The sequence below is a fragment of the Geospiza fortis genome, unplaced genomic scaffold, assembly GCF_000277835.1.
Source record: "Geospiza fortis unplaced genomic scaffold, GeoFor_1.0 scaffold98, whole genome shotgun sequence".
Lineage (NCBI taxonomy): Eukaryota > Metazoa > Chordata > Aves > Passeriformes > Thraupidae > Geospiza > Geospiza fortis.
The window spans coordinates 3,831,496-3,852,544 of NW_005054306.1; the positions used below are offsets into that span (position 1 = coordinate 3,831,496).

At 37.7% G+C, this 21,049-nt stretch overlaps 1 protein-coding gene across 1 annotated transcript; it reads right to left on the minus strand.

The window, feature by feature from the left end:
- Positions 1–1,549: 1,549 nt before the first annotated feature.
- SLC22A16 (solute carrier family 22 member 16) lies at positions 1,550–18,909 on the minus strand. Its single transcript, XM_031066736.1, has 8 exons — positions 18,853–18,909; positions 16,256–16,732; positions 13,588–13,705; positions 11,132–11,681; positions 9,125–9,252; positions 8,622–8,731; positions 8,019–8,118; positions 1,550–2,807 (listed from the first exon to the last, which is right to left on the minus strand). Exons 2-8 carry the CDS (start codon positions 16,690–16,692, stop codon positions 2,595–2,597), a joined length of 1,656 nt encoding a protein of 551 aa, XP_030922596.1. The 5' UTR covers positions 16,693–16,732; positions 18,853–18,909; the 3' UTR covers positions 1,550–2,594.
- Between the last annotated feature and the right edge of the window lie 2,140 nt (positions 18,910–21,049).

Here is a 21,049-nt window from a genome sequence, read left to right on the forward strand (position 1 = left end):
ACAGAATATGCTCTGGGTGTTCTTGGCGGGGTAAGACCGAAATCAGTTACTCAGCAGGTAAAGAAGTAGAAAATTTAATTGTAAATATTCTTTAATACCTTGTTAGAAATAGACTGTACTGTTCCTAAAAGTTATGAGTAGTGAGTTTTAAGATAGAGTTGTGAGCTATTAAAAGAGGGAGTTTCAGTGTGAAAGAACCCCAAAATAAGAAAAGAATTTGGAGCTCTGTGTGTGGGGAGGGTGGTTGTAAGGCAAGACAGTACCAGTTTAATTCCCTGTTAGGTGTATTGCATGATGGTGGTTTTTTAGCATGATTAAACCCTTATTTAAGGCAGGGCAGGAAGAGTTTGGCAGTAGATCTTGCAGATAACGAGAGCTGCTCTGCTCTGGGAAGTGGAGGGGGACCTGAAAGCAGTGGAAGAATACTGGGTTTGCTCTTCAGCAAAATAAAAAAACCACAGCATGTGAGTAATCTGATCTTCAGTCATCAAAGTATGTAGTCAAGTCATTCTCAGAATAATGATGGGATTACTCACAGGGGGAAGGTTAAGTGCTTTTGCTGAACTCATATCTGGACAGAAGCCACAGTATTCTATGCAGGTCTTTCTGGAGGTTTTCCCTGCAAACACTGGAACACCCACAGAATTTTAAGAAGCATGAAGACTCCTTTCTGCTTTCTATGTAATTATCTCAGAGAAACTCCCTAAACTTAAATTTACTGATTTTTGCTTGCTTTAAAGCATGTTGATCCTCATATAGGTATTATTTTCTCCTAATACCAGGACCAAATTCTAGGACAGTGCAGTGAAGAATAAAATCTTTTATAAGGGGATATAAACCATTACTCTGGTTTCAGAAGTCATTGAAACTAATAAAACTGTGCAGATATAATTGAAAAATGTGGCCATTAATTTCTACAGCATATAGAATATCTACAGTATTAGAGATATCTTTTAGGGTGGGTACATGGCAAAGACCAAGGAAGACTTGTTTTGATGAGACCATACCATGAGAATAGGGGCCTTTGAGGGGAAAACACTGATTTCAAACCAGGGAGGATTAAATTCACACAACCCAGGCAAGAGAGGGCTGTCTGAACCTCAGCACGCAGATGTTCCTGTGCTGCTCATCTCAAACCAAGGGTGATCAAGCAAAGGAGATGCAGATCCTCAGACAAGGAAGAAACCCTCAGGTCTAGAGATAGACTGAAGAAGGGGAGGTGGGAGAAAGCCATAAAAGCAGCAGCCAGAATGATGCATTCCTTTCTATCAGTTTTCTGTGGTTCTGAGTCCTAAGGCAGAACCACTGTGCCAACAATAAGTTGGCACTGCAGCTAAACCTCATGTGTTGATGCACACATGAGGTTTAGCTGCAGTGGGATGTTTTGACTCTGACTAAAACTGTTACTAGTAACTCTTCTATTGATCCTTGTCCTCCAGCTACCATCTTTTGGATTCTATTTTCCTAACTGGTTTTGTGTGATATAATAAGGGTGACTAAAACTGTTAATAGTAACTCTTCTATTGATCAGTGTCCTCCAGCTACCATCGTTTGGATTCTATTTTTCTAACTGGTTTTGTGTGATATAATAAGGAAAAAATTAGTTACAGACAGCTGATCTATGAATAAAATGGTGAGTGGAAACCGTTTCTACCAAAAATTAATAACTAAATCCACTTCTGTGCAGAGAGCCTGAATAAGAGCCATATGCCATTTATTCTTTTCCACTGAGGACTATGAAGACCTTGGTGGAGGCATTTGGCAAAGTTGCCGGTCTAGCTATAAGAAGTTACGAAAAATCTGATGCTAGATCTAAGCTGAAATAAGTGAGAAAGGGTGCACTGAAATAATGGTCTGGAATGAATATGACTTTAAATGGGATCAGACAGTTTAGTTTTACCTAAACTAAAACAGTAGTAGACCCAGTGAACATTTTTTTTCTAAACCCCTAATAAAAATACATTTGCCATTCAACAGAATGAATATACAAACTATTTGCACATTTTGCAAACTTAGTATTATTTTTTCAGTCAGAAGCTGTGCCATAGAATACTTTCCTTTTGTTAGCAATGGCACCATTTCTAGTAGAAAACTTGAAAGAAAAAGAATAAATTAGTTTAAAATTATTGATATGACCTGATGCAATGATAAGGCTTCTCTCTTGAATTGTAACAGTTTACTGTGTTCTGAAGTCTCAAGCCTGTAACTGGCAGCTGCAACAGGAAGAGACCAGGCAGGGCACTTTGTTGTAGGTTTACAAATCTAACTGCAGAAAATGTGAAGCAAAGAATTGGCATATTTTTTTGACATACATGTAATCAAGTAGCTTCTAACATTTACAGTAATCATTCCAGCTGGTCACAGCAAGTCAATTTAAAGTCTGGTTAAGTTTGATAAGGGATCTAGAAATCCTATCAATTTTCTGCAGTAACTCAGTCACTTTGAAAAGATTTCATACAATTGCTGTACTGAAAAGGCAAGACAGAATACAAAGTAAAAGGCACAGATGTTATAGAACAGTCACGTTTCTTGAATACAGAGATCATATAAATTAGATAGTGATTAAAATTGGGAACAGCCATTTTGCTGCTGCTTTATTTGTCAGTTCTGACTCTTTCTTGACCAAACATCTCTATCTTTTCTAATGCTGTACCACTATGTGCTGGAGGAGTCTTTTCTGAACAACTTTTCTTGTTTCTTCCCATTTCTGTAGCTTCCACCAAAGTATTAGTCAATGGTTTTCCCAGTGTTTCTGGAAGCATTATGGTTAAGATTCCACTCAGAAGAGCCATGATTCCAACAAGCAACTGGAAGAAATAAACAGTAGGTGTAAAGGTAAATAAGTCTTTCAATCTGACCATAGTTTTGATCTTGCTTGAGAGTAAATCTATAATAAAGTACAAGGAACTGTAAAGCAAAGATCATAAGTCTTAAATGTTGCCTGTATAAAAGATCTACCTTTTTTATTGCATAAATGAAAAGATTATGCAGCAGAATTAATGAATGAACAAGTGAAGTGTTTTGTTCACAAGGGATCAATACAGTGCAAGCAGGAATAATTCTGTTTGAGTAAATTTGAGTAAACAACACATATAACCTTCATTCGGTATTTCAGTATCAGGAGTGTATTTAAGAACTGATTCTAGGATTGCATACATTTTTTTACAGGCATGTTCACAGAGCTACAATTTCCCTGCCACTTGTAATCTCAATTCACACTCCAGCTCCTGTGTACCTGTACCTGTGTGCTTGTTCCTTCTCTACACAGCCAGACTGGAATTTCTCAATACGGCTCTTTGGCCCAGAGCCACAGAAGTGCACATCTGTGCTCAGGAGAGCTCTTCAGCATCTGCTAGCTCTCAACAGGAATACTTTGCTAAACTCAGTTTCGAAGAACTGTTAGGAGTGCAGGCATCTACTGACACTTGCACTGCAATCACATTTTGGATTTGTCCATGATGTACACAATTCCACAGCAGCACCATAAGTGGTGCAAGGATCAGGATAATGTGGGGTCAATAGAGAAACACTCACTTGTTCCAGGAATATCTACTCTTTCCATTCAGATTCCCTTCACACAGACATTTCTATTTCTTGTTCAATGACACCAATTCCCACTTTGCTCCTCTGAGTACAGAACAGCATTAAACCCCTGACAGTCCTCCAATACCAGGTTATAAATGACCTAATTCTCTCCTGATAGAAAAGCTTTCACAAAGAACATCATGCCTGGTCTCAGTGTTTTTCCATTCTGTGACTGTGAACTTTGATGCTGTACTACCCTTATCTTGCCCTGTGCTGATTCTGAAGTCTTGTCCTCAGCTTAATGCATTCTTTCCAAGGGTGAGAGAGAACATTTGGAATCACTGTGCCTGCATCTCATACAGAGCTTGAGACAAGAGCTGCCCAGCTACCATCTGCAGCTAAGCCAGACTTTAAGTCAAAAAGGTGCTTTAAAATCAAAATTCCCTACTGTAACCTTGCTATTTGCCTGCCCACGCACCATGCTGGTTTTGCTTCTCTTCCCTTCCAAAAAAAAAGAGGAGTTTGTTTTGTGTATTCTTTTAAGAAACAAAATGCACTGTTGCCTACCCTCCTTTTTGCTTTGCAATAAATACAGGGCCAGACAGAAAAAAAAAAAAAAACAAAACCAAACAAAAAAAACAAAAAAAAAACAACCCACAAAAAAAAAAAAAAAAAAAAAACCCCAAAAAAAAAAAAAAAAAAAACAACAAAAAAACCCCACCACACACCAAACTGTTAAATACTACAAACTACAGTGAAAATAAAAGTCATGGTCTTACCATGAAAGTTAAAAAAAAAAATCCTAGCAGTAATAGGACTAGAGGAAATGGCACAAACTGAACGAGATCCTTTTAGACATGTATGTGGCAGGAATGATACTTAAAAATATATTCCAAAATATTAAAATCTCATCTTTGAGTGTCAAATTTCTTCTCTACTATTCAGACACGATTTTCTGCCATGGAAAGACAGGATAAATTGACACATGGCAGCTATTCCATAATATCTTCTTTTATGTACACCCTTTAGTCTTTCAGAAGTTTATAACTGAGGATATTGGGGTCTGTAAAGGATATTGAATCTTAGGGACACCCATAAATTTGGAGTGTATGAGAACTGGGTCACTAGTGGTACTCAAAAGAACAAGCTTAAAGTAACACTGTGTGCTTTGAATATGTGTGTCTTTTCTCTTTTCACTATTCTTTTTAGACACTTGGCATTCTTCTCATGTTTTCCCTCCTCGTGAACCTACCTCTCATTCCCCTGAGAACTCTCACTATTCTGTAAGTGTACACATCACCATCTTTCCTGCCTTTTCATCTCAGCTCTCATAACTTTATTTCATCCCATGTTACTTTCCTTTTTTCCTTGTTCCTACTGCATGCTGAGTAATTCAGTACATTTCCCTTCTCCCTGACCCTCAAACCCTTTTCCAGTATTTCCTACAACAGACAGAGTATGAAACAATCAAGTCACAGTGTATTAATTCAAGGACATCTACCTTTTCAAGGGCAGTAGCCACAGTTACCAGTGAAGGGACTCACATTTAGTAAAAGCAACTCTTCTGCAGTCTTGGCACACTTCTTCATAAGGCATCTGACATAATTTAACCCTCACTACAAATGTATGCATTTTGTATGTATGTATTCACTATTTTAAATACACAAATCAGTATCAGAAAATGTTCTCCTGATATAGTCAAATGCTTATGTGTATAAATAAAGTGTATTTGTGTTATTGTAGAAGGTATTTAAGTATGTTGAAGTTAATTTGACAGGCATACATGCTTAAATGCATTGTGTTTTCAGGGTGTTAATTTGAAATCTGACTTTTTGCTTAGTCAAACTCTTAGAGTGTCCCCAACACTTCAGAACAACCAGCAGGTTCCAACAGATACCATAGAAACCCTCAGAAAATATTTACCATAATTTTGGTAAATTTATGTCCTCTTTCCTTTCTGCAGCAACATTTATAATTCTGCAGTGGTCTAGGACTAGGATTTGATACATATACTCCAGAACAAAAGATAATTTTAATTAAATATCCCTACAAAATAATACCTTTACTTCTGAGAACAAATTATTATTATGTCTGCTATTTATATTTTTAGGTATATTTATAGTTATAGGTATATTTATATTTACATTTATAATTATATTTACATCTGATGGCTCTGAACCAATCTAAAATGTGATCTTATTGACAAAATTCCTACTTCAACAAAAAAGGTTATATCTCGACAAGAAAAACCAATAGTATTTGACTGAGGGTTTGTATTCATTTATTAACACCAGTGTGGACTTTTTAAATTTCTAATTTATGTTTTTTCTGAGAGAAAAATCAACCCTGTTAAAGAGTTATTGCAACATAACTCTTTAACAGCTGAGAAACAGAAATAGGTTATATAAGGAGCAGTTGTTTAACTGCACATTTTCTATAAAGTTGTCACATGAAAAACATACTTGGCAAGTTATTCAATTTATAGACTTACTGAAGATTTATAGCCACTCAAGATGCTTGCAGTACCCACAGGTGGCATAACTGTGCATGAGGCAGAGTGCCAAACAAACAGCAATAGTAACTGTTCAACAGTGTGTGGTGTTTGCAATAGATCAGGGTGATGTGTATCAATTTACTTACAAATGTAATCCATTTGATTTCACTTCCATTCCAAAACACTTACTTGACCTGAGACTTGGCACGCTATGCTCCAACTCAGGACAAGCCTATTTAATAAATTGACAAATGCTCTATAACAGGAGCTAATAATGGAAACATGTTCACTGTGAACTACTACTCAGCTTTACAAAAACTCTGGATAACTTGTGTACCCTGAGAGTTATTCATAGCTGAAATAATTCCTGTGTTTATACTGCCATTTGCCCTGCTCTCCAAAACATTTGAGCACTCCTCCATCTGTGGTTTATCTGCAGCACTTCTGCACAGATAAATCTTATTTCAGACAGTAAAGGCAAAATGCTGACAAGAGGAAAAAATAAATGTTCTCCCATGACCACTCTGCTGTGCAAATGTTTCTTTGTCTTTTCTGGGATCATATATTGGTGGAGACATTGCTAAGAAAGAAAACATTTTTAGGAACTTGAAGAAATAAATTCATTTGTGGTCTCCTTCATCCTCTTAGTTTTCATTGAAAACAACCAAAAGTAATTAATTTAAGTAATAAAATGAGCTCACAAGAATTCTCTGAAACAATCTATAATTAAAGATTTTTTAGTTGCCAAATCAAAGGGACAAAATGCCCTTGTTTGGGAAACTCCAATATGGTGGATAAAATTTGACTAAGAATGCCAGGTTAAAGACATATCCCATTACACTTTCACTTTCTGACATGTATAATCTGCATATAACAGCAGTGCCCTAGTCACAGTGAATTCTAAGGGGTTTTTGAAAGAATTGAAACTATTTTAAATCATTAATAAACATTTCTTAACTTAAAAATTTAATACAAATTTTGGAATTCCATCTGGTTTTACATATATAAGCATAATTTATCCTTCAGGAGAAAAAAAATGGATTGAATTGCTGCAGGATTTCTAAGTACCAAATGCTTTGTAACAGAAATGCAATGAAGAAATGTGATTCATGTGTGAGTAGGGAACACATAAAATATTTTGTAGTACATAATGCCCAAAGTACACAAAGGAATGGTCCCACCTCTCTTTTCTGGGGCAACTGGTGGTAAAAGACAAAACCCAATGGTAACCTGACCTGCTTCTGGTGCTTGTCAAAGTCATCATGAAGCTGATCAATATACTGTTTCTTTATCTTTTTCTAGCTCATGAATTGTTTTGTTCGGTTCTGGTGAAAAACACAGAACAGGAGCTTTGGGACAGGTGTGGTGAACAAATATAGTAAGCACAACACCTTCCTGATCTTTTGGGAGGCTGTTCCAAAGATGCAACATCCCAAAGAAGCCACGGAAAATGTTAAGGCATAATGTAAGAAAATCCAGCTACCTGTGGTTACTTCAGGAGTGGAAGAACTATGTCTTTGAAAAAAAGCTAAAGTAAATCAGGAGCATGGTCAAAAGCTGCTGGGCCTGCAAAAAAGTCTGGACTACAACACTTCCTAAATGTTACATGATAAGTGCAGAATATTTTTATAAATTTTATGCTAGGATACAGAGCATAAATATTTTTCTGTCTTCTATTATAAAAACTTTTCTGAATATTTCAGTGATTCAAAGTCTCTCTTTTGCTTTAGCAGCATATTTTTAACAATATGAGGCTACTAGAATTTGGGACTTGAAAATTTCAAACTAGAATGGTTTATTCAATTTTCTTTTTGAAATAAATGTTCAGCTTTTGCTTCCTTTGTCACGTGAAAAACATACTTAGTAGTAAGTTACTAAAGAGAAAAAAAGAGAAAAAACATACGCTTTTCATACTAAAACATACTAAACATACAAAACATACTAAAGAGAAAAAACATACGCTTTTCAAAAAATATTCACCATTGAAATAAATACCTACAAGTGGCATGAAAATCCAGACACTTCTCAGATATACACAGAAAGGAGCAACCACACTTCCTACACGGCACATCATGCTTCCACTTCCAACAGCAAGTGATCTACACAGGAAAGAATTTGAGTAAGAATCTGTCAGTTAAAGGAAACAATTAGAAATGCACAGACACTTAAAACATCATTAAGATTTGTGTCTTTAAGCAATTATACTAAGAAGCTGTTGCCATGCCAATGTAAATTTATATTGTAGTGAAATTCAGCTGCTTCTGTAATTAAGATTAAAAATATAATTATCATTCAGCACAGATCATGGGATTAATAACCAAGACTTATAAGAAAGACATAAAACATGTTTAAGAAAGTATTGAGTATTCTTCTAGTTCCCCAGTGGAACCTATCAATGCACATGGAATGCAAAATAAATAAAAAACTATGGTACAGCTAAACTCCAGACAGCTCTGAGGGCAGCTGAGGAAGTCATCCCATCCCAAGTCTTTCAGATCACCACCACTGAAGCCAAGAGCTGCTGGATCCTGTGTAGAAAAACAAATTAATGAATGAAAATTAATTAATTAATGAAAAATACATAACTGGCAAAAGTTCTTACCTTACTATTGTTGGGTACAGTTCTGCTGTGTAGAGATATATAAGACCAAATGCCACACCTATGGAAAATTTTCCAGCCATATTTGCTAAGATAATTAATGTATTGAAATCCTATTGAAAGAGAGCACAAATAAATATATCACCAGAAAATTACACCCTTCTAAACATAATTTACATTCTTCAAAAGTTGTGACCCTTCTTTAAACAATAAGCAATACTCATTGCTTGCTTTTTAAAAATTGCTGAATAAGTTACTAGTTTCCACATCACTTTTTACCAGTCCTGGTTCCCTGAATCGCTGGGAGCATTTTATGTGTGACTCCAGCAATGACATTGAAACTTGTACTGAAAATACAGAAATCTGTCTTAGACTGGCAGCTGAAACTTAAAACCAGCCCTTAATTAACTCTTCTATGATTTAGAAAGAGCAGCTGCATCTACTGACTTAAGAGCCTTTAAAATCAACTTCTGCTATAGGAACACGTCCAAGCATATGTGACTAACCTGAGGTATGAACATAATTAAAACACAGATCAGTGCACTTAAAATAAGGAACGGAATGAGTGTGTTTCTCCTTCCCAGTCTGTCCATCGCAACACAAGCAATGATATAGCAAGGCAACTCCACAGCACCTGTCAGTATGAAATTATCTCAGTTTAAGTCATGATTGCACATATTCATCTCATAACTGTAACTTCCTCTTTATGGGGAATTTATCTGATCCAGGGGCTAGTAAACAAGTAATATCTAAAGATAACCAGTGTGTTGGGCTAGTTCATTTGGTTACAGAAAGTGTGACAGAAGGCAGAGAACAGCCTAAAATACAGAAGTGGGAGTGGAGAAGGACAAGGGAAACAGGTTTCACAGCACAGAGCAGCTCCAGTTCTCTTTGGGGTGGAAAATTACAGAAAAGAGCAAGGCTACAGTTCTGTTTCTATGACACTGACACTTCCGTCTGAAAGCTCTACATTTGCTGCTCTTCTCCTTCAGGTATTTTCACATGAACAGCTCAAGTGTGCCCACAGGGAATATTGCTTGTGTCACTCAGACACACCTCTCAGGATTTGCCCGCTTCCACCTGGACAAGGAATGGTAGCCACAGGTGCCTCCTCCAGAATCAGTTCAAAATCATCTCAAAGTAAAAGGCAAGAAAGGTCTGTCCACATCCAGTTTTCTGTGTAAGCCCCACTAATACAGAGTGCAGCTCCAGCTTTCTCCCTTCGCCATAAAAAAAGAGGGCTTACAATATCCCACTCTTAATACAGATCATCCTGTCCTAATGTTCCTTTCCAGAGAAAAACTGCTGCTGCTCTAAAGGTCCTGGCATTTGGCTAGACCTGTTTGCACTGTGTAAAAATGATTTGCCCCTAGACAAATAATACTGAGCCAAAGCCAGTTTGGACACGTTTTAAGCCAATTTGCTCAGGAAGAATGCTACTATGTCCAATAGAAAACCAAGGAAGAATGTAAGATACAGCCCTGAACAGCCTGGATTCCTTTATTAAGTACATATAGCATGTCAATACACCTGTAATATCAGGAAACAGGATTTTGGGGTTGTGTTGGAAAAAGCAGGTTGTAATTATTTGGTGTCTGTTAATCTGCTAAAATATTTTTAGAAGAGGTGGGTACAATGAACTCCACAATAGCAGTTTAGTTATCTGTGCAATACCAGCACCCACTCTTCACACATCAGTCTAACAATACACTGTAATTCATGACAAAACAAACTGGAATAATGAGAGCCCCAGTCCTTCTGTGAGCCTGTGTACACCATCAGTCACATTCACTTCACTGAGAGTACTCAGCTGCACAAAGCAAAGCACATGATTTAATTCTTCACTGGCTCAGAGCTGCAAGTCTGATCCGGAGTCTTCTGAAGTCAGTGGAATATTTCCACTGATGTTAACAAACTTTGGATCAGGCCTTGAATGCACTGAGCTGCCTTTATAAACAATTTACATGCCAGAGAATGATTACAGCCAGAATGATAAAATTAAAAGAGTATTACCACTTAATTAAAAATACACTTCTGAGAAAATGAAAATTACTCTTCCTTCTGACAATTATGATTATGTTTTCTACACAGACAAACTCAGTCTATCATAACTGTAAGTGATAAAAGGAATATTTTTTCTCCCATTTTCCTAGTTTGTGCCTTTAACAGAGCTGTGTGAATTTTGTATTGCTTGTCTGCTTACCCTGGTGTTTGTCCGTATCTGCTATAAGCTTCCAAGGCAAAGAGAAGACAAGCCAGAATATGATTGTACAATCAGAAAGACAGAGGAGAATTCTGTGCACCAACAAATTCTATTTTTTTTTCTCAGATACAATGAAATTTGAAGTGAATGATACTGTGTTACTCAATTTTATGAAAAGTTAGCAAGAAACTTTTCAAAAAAGGTTCAAAATTGAATGAACAAAGTAAAAAATTGGCTGTCAAATCTATAGACATTTTTAAATGTTTGTTCCAGTTCTGTCATTAACAGAATAAGGTACAAGAATATTTACCTATGAGAAAGAGATTTAAATATTCATTGCCTCCTAGACTGACAGAACTGAGGGAGAAGACGTAGTACCCCAAGCTCCCAGTGAACCAGATCAGCCAGACTGTGATGGTCCTTCTTGCAATTTGCCAGTTACAAAACAGGTCTAAGATGTTGTGCTTCTTTGCTGAGGATGTCTCATCATCACCTGTTCTGTCACTGGCTAGATCATCTCGTTGGACTGAGCACAGTTCAGAAACTTTGCAGGGAGTGCTGACTTTATTCCATCTTGCCATTGTATCAATCACTTTTTGTGCATCTTCATATCTTTCCTCTGACAGCAGCCAAAAAGGTGTTTCTGGGAGCATCCAGCAGCACAAGACAAAGGGAAGAGTTGCTATGGATAGAAATATCTGATAGACCCACCAGGTCCGAACCAAAAATCCCACGAGTGCCACAATCATAATTCCCATAGCAAAAAAAGCATGGACATGCATAGAAGCCCAGGTTCGTGCTTTAATGCCAACAAATTCAGTCACATAAACAAAAGCCACAACCAGATAGCCACTTGAAACCTGGGAGGGTGGGAGAGAGAAAAGAAAAAAAAAAACAAAAAAACCAGAGTGAGGTTTGTTTCTCCTCTCCCTGTGCACCAGCACTAAAAACAAACAGCTAACAACGTTCTACAGCTGTCTATGCTAAATTGTCACCGCGCTGGCCTGTCTCACACTGACAGAAAAAAAGGCAACCATGAAAATGAGTCAGCTGGAGAAAAAATGCACTCAAACCTTCTGACTGCGTGGACATCATTTAAAAATGTGAAGTGAATTAAGATGCTTCTGTGTAGTGGGGAACAGCCAGCCAGAGACACCTGTGAAGAAACTTAATTTGCTGATGTCATTAAGCCCTTCTCCTCCAGAAACCAGGTCCCTTAATGACATCACAAACAGGACACTTGGGAAAGAGAGGTCCCCTGAAGTAATTGTCACTTCTGTAAATCTTGATCTCAGTTTTGAAGCAGACCATTAATACCCTGCATGTCAGAAAACTGCACATTTACAAACAATTACCTTCCATACCCTTGTAAAATATCTCATTAAATCAAACTTTTTACAATTTTGGAAGAGAATCTCATATATATACACAATTACAGGTTCTCATACGGCATCAAGTGAATGCAATTACTGGCATGTTCTGCATAATAGTATTTCTTCATTGAATATATATATATTATTGAATATATATATATATATATATATATTTCAATTTCTCAAATATCTCAACATCAAATTCCTGGTGTCTTAAAGCATTGCAGAACACAGCTAGAGAATACAGACTAGAAAATATTTCAGTATATTGTGTTGATTAATCAATTTTTCCGTTAACAATATTCCAGTTAATAGTCTCCAATTCTGAACCCACTGATAGGAAAGCTGCACTGACCACAGTGACATGGGGCTAGAGTTTAGGAGTGCACCTTGCAAATCAGTCCCGGTGGTCAGATAAAACCTATAGCATCAGCCTGGTCAGAGCTTTTTTGCTCTTCTAAACTACCACAGGACCTGGCATCAATAGCCAAGGGAGTCAGCAGAGGGACTCCTGTAGATCTCACTGTTCAAGGCTGATGTGATGCAGTTTTTCCTGCTAGGAAATTCAGGCAAAGGGAGTTCCAGGTACAAGGTCCTATCTTGACTAATGCACTGTCAGCAGAACAAAATAAATTATGGGAATATTTTCAAATCTCTAACCCATGTTCAATAAGTTAGATGATTTTATTTGTGATGGCATTCTAATTTCTTTATGCATTATATAGTGAAAAGCTCAAGAATGTACTTTGGGCTGTAAAATAGTTATTTAAAATTGGTTATTATGTATAAATATTGAATATGTGTCAGATATTGGATGTATACCACACACATATAAAAATGTGTGTATGGGTCTGCATAAACACATATACTGAAATACCTTTAAGTACAGTATAAAACATCTAGGTGTTAAACATATCTGTCTATGTATTTAGTATTCCAGATACAGCTTAAAAGACCAAAGAGATGCATGGAAGAGAAAATGTGCGTCTCTCCTCCATCACTCAAAATGGTAAAGATAAAAATAGCACTTATAGATTTGCTAGTTTAAGAAAAAATATATTCCATTTCTAACAATAAGGAGAAATGCAACAGCAGCTGCAATGCAGAATCCAGAGTTTGCTGCTCACACTTGGTATTTAATTACCAGTCCAGCAGAGGTTGGGATGGAGGAAGTACCAAACACTGCTTCATACAGACGCTTTCTATTAATTCAAAGAGGAAAACTGCTGTGGTCCAAGAACATTCAGACTCTCCCTGCTCTGCTGAAATAAGTGCAACAGACGGGGCTTTAGAATAATGAAGTAGGAGAGGAAATAATAACAAAAGGGAGGTTTTCCTGAGAAGGGGTAAGAAATGACATGGAGAAGGGCCAAGGGTGAATTTCCTTTCTTACCATAGCGAGGAGAAAGCGCACAATGACAAAACTGTAGTAGTGAAAGGTGAAGGCCACCGCGATGCCAAACACAAACTGACCAGCACTTGTGAACCATATAACACGCTGTCTTCCCAGTCTGCAAATCACAGCAGTAAGAGAATCATCAACAGCCACAAACATTCTATTAAAATACACCTGCAGCTCCAGAGAGCCTAGATGGAAGTTAATAACTCACCACAGAAATTCTGGTTTAGTTACCTGTATTAATTTTTCAGCAATTCCAGCTTCTAAGAAAAAGGATGAATGGAACTTCCATTCCACAATTCTTGGCTGGAAGCAATGTGCAGTGAGCATTACATATGTGCATCCCCAGTTTTAACTTCTACATAATTGATTGATAATTTTACTCTTATTTATGAGGACATAAATCAGTTTTTCAGATATTTTATATTAAGTAGCATCATGTTAATAATTTCTGACAAAAGTTAACTGTGATAACACATGCCATCTTTTGTCAAAATAACAACCAATTTTGATAGTAATGAAAAGTTTCTGTAACATACCTTTGTGCAGTTCTTTAAAATTGAATTCTCTAACAAACGACAATCACACAGTTCCCCATAATTTTCTGATTTCTGACAGCACATATGCATGCATATAAAAACATAGAAATCCAGGAAGAAAGTAAGCTAATGGCAAAAAAATAATGTAAAACACTAGCTGCAGCAGTAGCTATACAAGACTCCATTGGGAATTCACTGCATTCTATCTACAAATGCTCTGTATCACAAACTGCATGGAATTATTTTTCTTCCCTAATAATAATTCCTTGGTCTCTTATTACCTCCTCCATTGCAAGCAGCTTTTCACAAATGGGGATATTACTTTTAGACAGAGAGTTTGAGGAGTTTTGGACTGGGTTTTTTTATGTGAATATTTCGTACTCCAGTAAAATTCCTCCTGTTTTTTCCCAGCCTTGACCTGAAGTCATGATTTGGTCTTTGATCCCCGCCAGGAAAGATCCCAATAAGTCTTAGCTATCAGAGCTCTTCTGTTGGGAAATCTGTAAATTGGTAATGGGAGGGATACACAAGCTTATTTCCCATGAGCCAGGATGTGTCAGAAAATAATAAATTGCAGCTGTAAATTCTGCAGCTGTAAATCTGCAACTCAGAATTTGTGTATTATCTTAACTGGTTGTCCATGGATTGAATTAATGGAAACAAGAACAATACAATCCTAACCTTATAAATCATGTCCAAGTATTAATTAATAAAGTTATGAATTATTTCAAGGGGCTCAAAACAGATGTCAGCACTATATTCTGGTTTTGTATTAAATACAATTTTGCAAAGCCTGGGATTGGGAAGCAGATTGATTCCATGTGTTCTAAAAGCCAAATTAAAAAGTTCATAATTGCTTTTGCATTCCTATGTTGTGACTGTCACACTGTAGTGTTGTGCTAATGAAGGAAAATCAGAAAACAACACTCCTGATCTCCTTGTTCTGCTTACAGGCTTAGATGTGGGATGAAACGTAACTCTCCACCCAGCAGAACTGTCAGTCAACAAGCTCCTTTATAGAAGACATAAATAACTCTAAACCAGCCTTCAAAGCAAAGCACAGGCACAGAAAGTGCCCAAGACAAAGCTAAGTTCAACATAACTTGGGTATTTGATTCTCATATGGACAGACAGGCATGGCTGGGTGCTCTCTGAGGCAGGAATATGCCTGTCTGTGTTGAGAGAGAAAATCAGCTGAGGCAGGAGACCACAGATGTACACCCTGAGGCTCACTGTTGCTTCTGAGCCCAGCTCTGATGCTGGATTTCAGTGCATGGGCTGAGATAACACCCAGGGAGGAACTGTTGGACAGGAATGGGCCTTGGAACTGTGAGCAAGAGTCCCTCCAGGACTGATGCTCCTCGTGCTCAAACAGAACTTTGTACATGCTGTAAATGAGTGAAGCTACAGCACAGCTCACTCACACCCATTTTCCCTCTTATGTTCACAAGCTTTCAAGAGACTGAAGTTTAAGCTAATTTTTCAGGGAAAACCTACAACTGGACAGCAAGGAAAAATAGTATATGGATGTTTATTTTATGAAGTGGGGCTTGATTAAACCCTCAAAGCCTTTGCATCAGTTCCACTGAGCTCTACTCATGACAGAGGTTAGGAAAGGTGACTTTCAAATACATGATATTTAACCCTCTAGTAGCCCTTCAGCTGTTTGTCATATTACAAAAAATAAAAAAATCTGCATTTTCATGAGGCACCTTTTCTCATGAAAAATGAGATTAAAATCTTCTCCCAGGTTTTACCATTTCTATTAGAATGAGCTATTTCTATTCCTGTCAAAATAAGTAAACAAACAAACAAACAAATAAAAAACTAAAGGCAAATACTAGCTGCACAGGGCAATTTCAGGGATCAAGGCCTAGAACAATGGATGAGAAAGTATGAAAAAGTTTTTAAAGTAAATTATTTGAGAATACATTCTAAAATTAGGACTTGTTACAGGAAAAAGAAACCAAGTTAAACAGATCTGTGAACAAAGCAAAATCCAAACCTCCTGGATGTTGCATATGTAGTTATGAATATACAATGAATAGAAACAACAAAAACAGGTAGATAGACATGAAGTTACTGTAGTCTGAAGCTACAATTTTCAGAGGATGGCACTTTACCTGTCAGCAATGTCACCAAAAATCACTGCTCCAATCAAGACTCCAAGCATGAACATAGGCTGGATTAATTTTGCAAGCCATTCTCGGTCACAGACAAGATCCCACTGTGTAACAACAGTGCTCTTCCACTTTGTATCGTCATAGAGAAATCCATCAGAACAAGGAAATACAGACTTGTTGCCTTTGTATTCATATGTCAGATCCAAACTGACTTCTCGTTTGGACCTGCTGCATTGATCAAGTTCCCAAATTTCTCCATTTTCCAGCTGGACTACAATGTAGTTTTCTGTTGATGTCCATAGAGTCCAGATGTCCTCTATACTTGATGCAGAGGAGTTGTGGAAAAGAACACTGCTCACATTTCCAGGGAACCCACATACAAAGTTAGGAGTAACAGCCATGAACACAGATGCTAAGTAATGGATACCACATGACATAGCTTGAAAGACAGATGCAAAATAAACACATGCTTGAAATCTGTAAAGGGAAAGAAAACATTTTACTGAGGAAAAGCCCTCTATACATGAAAAAAACATTCAGTGTAATTGTTTGGGTAGATCAGTGAATGGAGATATCATTTACGTGTCTTGTGTTTTGTTGTGTGGTGCTGCTTCAATGTTAGCTAAGCTCTGCAAGAGACCAAAGATGAGAAAAAGATCCACAATTTGGAATCTATTGTTAAGAAATGAGTGCTGCTCTTAGTCATGTGTTCAGTCATATAGAGAAGACAATTTAAAATGAAACAGTTTGGACCGTAAGCACTTAGTTTGAAGCAGCATTCCACCCTACAGTTCTCTGCAGCACATCCCCTTAAAATAAGGCCTCAGATCACTTGGATGCTCAGAAAAACCAAAATGTTGCAACCTCAGGTTCTTAGGAGTAGAGATATGTGCATCAAATAAAACAAACAAAACACATTAAGACCCTCATTCCACCTAATTGTATCTCTACAGCTGAATTCCATCTATTTTCCATCTCTCTTTATTGCAGCCAAAGGACAAAGAGAGAATACATGTAGACACACGTAGAAGATGGAATCTGAACAATGTGAAATGTTTTGTAGCAAAACAGAGCTCTGAACTGGGTTGGGTTTTGGCTTAAAGAGAGTGTGCAGTTATCCATTAAAGATTGTATCATAAAGCAAACCTAGTAAAAGAATGTTTTATGCCTAGCCTGAATTTGGGCATTTTAACAGCTTTTAAAGCTTGCTTGAGATGCAAGTAAATCTTAGTAAAAAAATTGCATGTGTTCAGAATTTCAAAAGACTTGCATTGAACTCTAGTGTCACTGTATGCAAATTCTAGACAGTTTCTGATAATTTAAGCATAAGGAGTCGTTTTCTCAATTAAATGTTTAAATTATGCATCTAATTAATACAACATCTGTTCAGAAAAAAACAAAAAAGCGTTTGTTCTCCTCCCTTTTTTATTTCCTGAAGGCCAACGAATTGCAATAATTTGAAGAAGTGTTCAATGATCTTCTATACACACATTCTTACTGCAGGATGCAGCAGGCCTTGGCAGCGTGCAACAAAAAGCAGATTTTTTTTTTTTACACGATCAGAGGCTATCTCTGCTGAAGTTATACAAAACAATGTCTAAAACCAAACACCTTGAAATGTCTTTTGGGAAAAGTCAGAGCAATTCCAATCCCTGCAAAAAATGCAGACTCTAGATACTCCTTCTCCAAAATGTATCTAATCTAGCCGTGAATTCCCATAATATAGATCTCAACAGTACATGCCCTAGAATTTTTAAATCTATCATCAAAATTTCTAAATCATTTTGAAGCTATCTATAAGCCAAGTACTAAAGCAGAATTTACTGGCTACATTGTCTTAATAGCCGATTAACCTTTCCAATAAAATAGTTCTCTTCTAAAGCACACCTCCATTCACCATCCTCATTCTCCTCTGCCTTTTACCTTGATTCTTATTTCTTTCCTTGATAAATATAAACTCAGTGGCCTATCCTGTCCTTCCAATGGCATTTGACATTGCTGTTGTTCTGCTGCAGTGCTTTTTATCCCCCTTTCTCTTGACTAACAGCCCTATTGACTTTTCTACAGCAGTCTGAGGAGTGAGTTCAGTTGCTAAACCCACCGTGGCAGCTCAAAATCTGGCTCCACTTCCCTCTGGAGGATGCTGCAAGGCAATCCTCACACAGGTGCTGTGCTGCTCCCTCCCAAACAAAACCGAAAGATGTGGTCAGGAGAAACTGAACATAACCACAGCAACCCTTCAAGTCTATCAATTCTCTCTCAAGAGAACAGCTTCTTGGGGATTAAGTAGCTAGCCATAGGTCAAAGCAAGGCTGAAACAGCTCTGAAAGGTGTTTGAGCTATCCTGGACCATAAAAAAAGCAAAGGTTATTTTGAAATGTAACCCTTGGGACCCTATTGATGCAGACAAATATGGTCAACAATGTTTTTTAGTTCCTCTTCTCCAGTTTCATTTTAAACTGTTCCCATCAAAAGACACAAACTCATTTTAAAAATAGCAGAGCACGACCAAATTCAACAACCTGGGCTACTGCTGCAGTATGCAAAATGCTGGAAAGAGATAATAGTAAATTAAACCCCTAGAAGCTGTCACTTACATCTTCTACTAGCTGATAAAAAGCGGCATACTTGGAATCAGGGTCCCCAGTATTTGCAGTTTCTGTCATTTTGCATTAGAAAATTGCAGTGTCAAATAATCCACTTGGTATTTCTGAGAGAGAGGGAGAATGAAATAATTTCAATCTCTCATACACACCTCTTGAGTTTCTTAATCAGTTCTTACAATACAAGAAATATCAGGATCATCATTTATATTCATCTCAGTAAGAGTGAGTACGAAAAATATATTTATGCTTTTTTTTGTCAGAGAGGCTTAAGGGAGATAACTTTTAAGGTCAGAGTCTGAGAAGATGGCATGAACAATCCACTACACAAATTTTTACAAATTCAAAGCCCAACAGTATCACCAGGGCTATGAGCAGGTCTAGTTAATCTCTGCTCTCATTACTCACTTGAGAGTTTTATCTTATCTCTTCCTGAACATTTCTTGTGATCATACTTCAATGACCATTTTGACAGACTGTTCCACTGTCAAATCTTTCTGCAGGAAAGTTTCTCTATGTCTCCTTTTCAAATATAAGACTATTATTAGCTTATAAAACATTCTGGTACAACTTGAATAAATCTTCCTTTTTTTTATCACTTCATTGTACAGAATTCTCAGTTCTCCTCCTCCTCCTGTTACTGCTGACAACCATACAAACTACAGTCTGTACCCTTTCCTCTTCTTTGTGCCCCTTCTTTCTTTCCACCTCTGTAAAAAGCAATAAAGGATTCATTTTAAAGAAGTATCTGTCATACAGTATCACAGTTTCACCCATCTTTCAAGGGTTTAACTTACAATTAGATATAGCTTATTCTTGTAAGAACATCCTTCCATTTCCAGTGTTATGAAAATCTTATTCAGTTTCAACAAAGAAATCCATTTTGTAGCACCATTATTTTTCTTACCTAATTTACAACATCAATGCAAACACAAGAAGTCAGAATACCAGATATATATTAACAGACATAATTTATGCTGAATATGACTTCATTTAAGAATGGAAAAATGGGTTTTTACAGCAAAATGACCATGTTGATTAGAACTTTGCAGGCAGAATTGTACTGCAGTTTTTAACCTCTACCTGCTCAATAAAAGAGCCAAGGAGCAGGCAGGGGGAGCTAGGATAGGGAGGAATAAGGCCTGATGTAAAGGTAGAAAAGCATTTGGAAGCACCAGGGTCTGAAGGCATCCTGCACCACACTAACAGGCTGCTTCCCTGCCTGCAAAAACTATTTACTGCTCTCTCCAGTAAAATTCCACACTGGGCTGGCTAAGCCTCTCTCTGTATACTCTGTATGTTCATATTTTTGTACACACAAAACACAGAAAAACTACTCTGAAAGTCCTGTTTTGCTGTGAAGGAAACCCGCTGCTGACTACAGCAGTGTTCTAACAGCATTCCCACTGGTCCTAGATTGAAAACCCCAATCTTACAGGCTTCTGCCAATTTCCTGTGGGTAGGAAGAGCTTTTCTTCCAGAAAGACCAGTGGTGTAAATGTCAGGAAATTCCTTAAACTGTATAGTTCCCAAATAGGAATGAATCCAACCATTAGGGACAACACAGGGAAAGAATGAAAAGTGCGTAGGGAGGTCAATATGTCCCTACATATATGTAGGAAGATAAGTATGTAGGGATGGGAGGAGATGGGAGAGTACTACAGGTTCATGGAATTCTGCCCTCCAGAACACTGGAGACTGAAAAGGGACAAGGGCACGGGTCCAGCCTCAGAGGAACAGAGACTGGGCTGGCAGAGAGTGCTGAGCGAGGAGGAGCACAGAGCTGCTGCCTCTCCTGTTGCCACCTGGGATGCCTCCCTTTGAACCCCTGGGTCCATGAGCTGTATCCCAGACCCTGTGCTGTGGCCATGTGGATGCCCTGCCCCAGTGTCAGAGCCCTGGGACAGGTCCCTGGCCATGCTCATGCCATGGCCCAGCAACTCCCAGCCTTTGCGGGAGCCCGGAGCAGCTCCCGGGCGCTGTGCGGGGCCAGGAGGTCACAGCACAACATCCACAGGTCACGCACTCCTCTGGCCCTGAGGCACTGGGTGAAGTCTAGGCTGCCCTTGCTCCCCACTGTAAATTATTAACCTTTCCCCCAATTCTTAATTTAAGAACACCAAACTGATAAGAAGTCCTTTATTACTGAGCTTAAAGTTCTCTGCTGCAGACATATACTATATACTGTATA

Coding starts and splice junctions, on each gene's coding strand:
- SLC22A16 (XM_031066736.1), bottom strand. CDS start 16,692: ATGTCATGTGGTATCCATTACTTAGCATCTGTGTTCATGGCTGTTACT. Junction 9,253..11,131: donor TTTAAATCTCTTTCTCATAG/GTAAATATTCTT, acceptor TCATACTGACAG/GTGCTGTGGAGTTGCCTTGC. Junction 8,119..8,621: donor CTGTACCCAACAATAGTAAG/GTAAGAACTTTT, acceptor TTTCCTGTGTAG/ATCACTTGCTGTTGGAAGTG.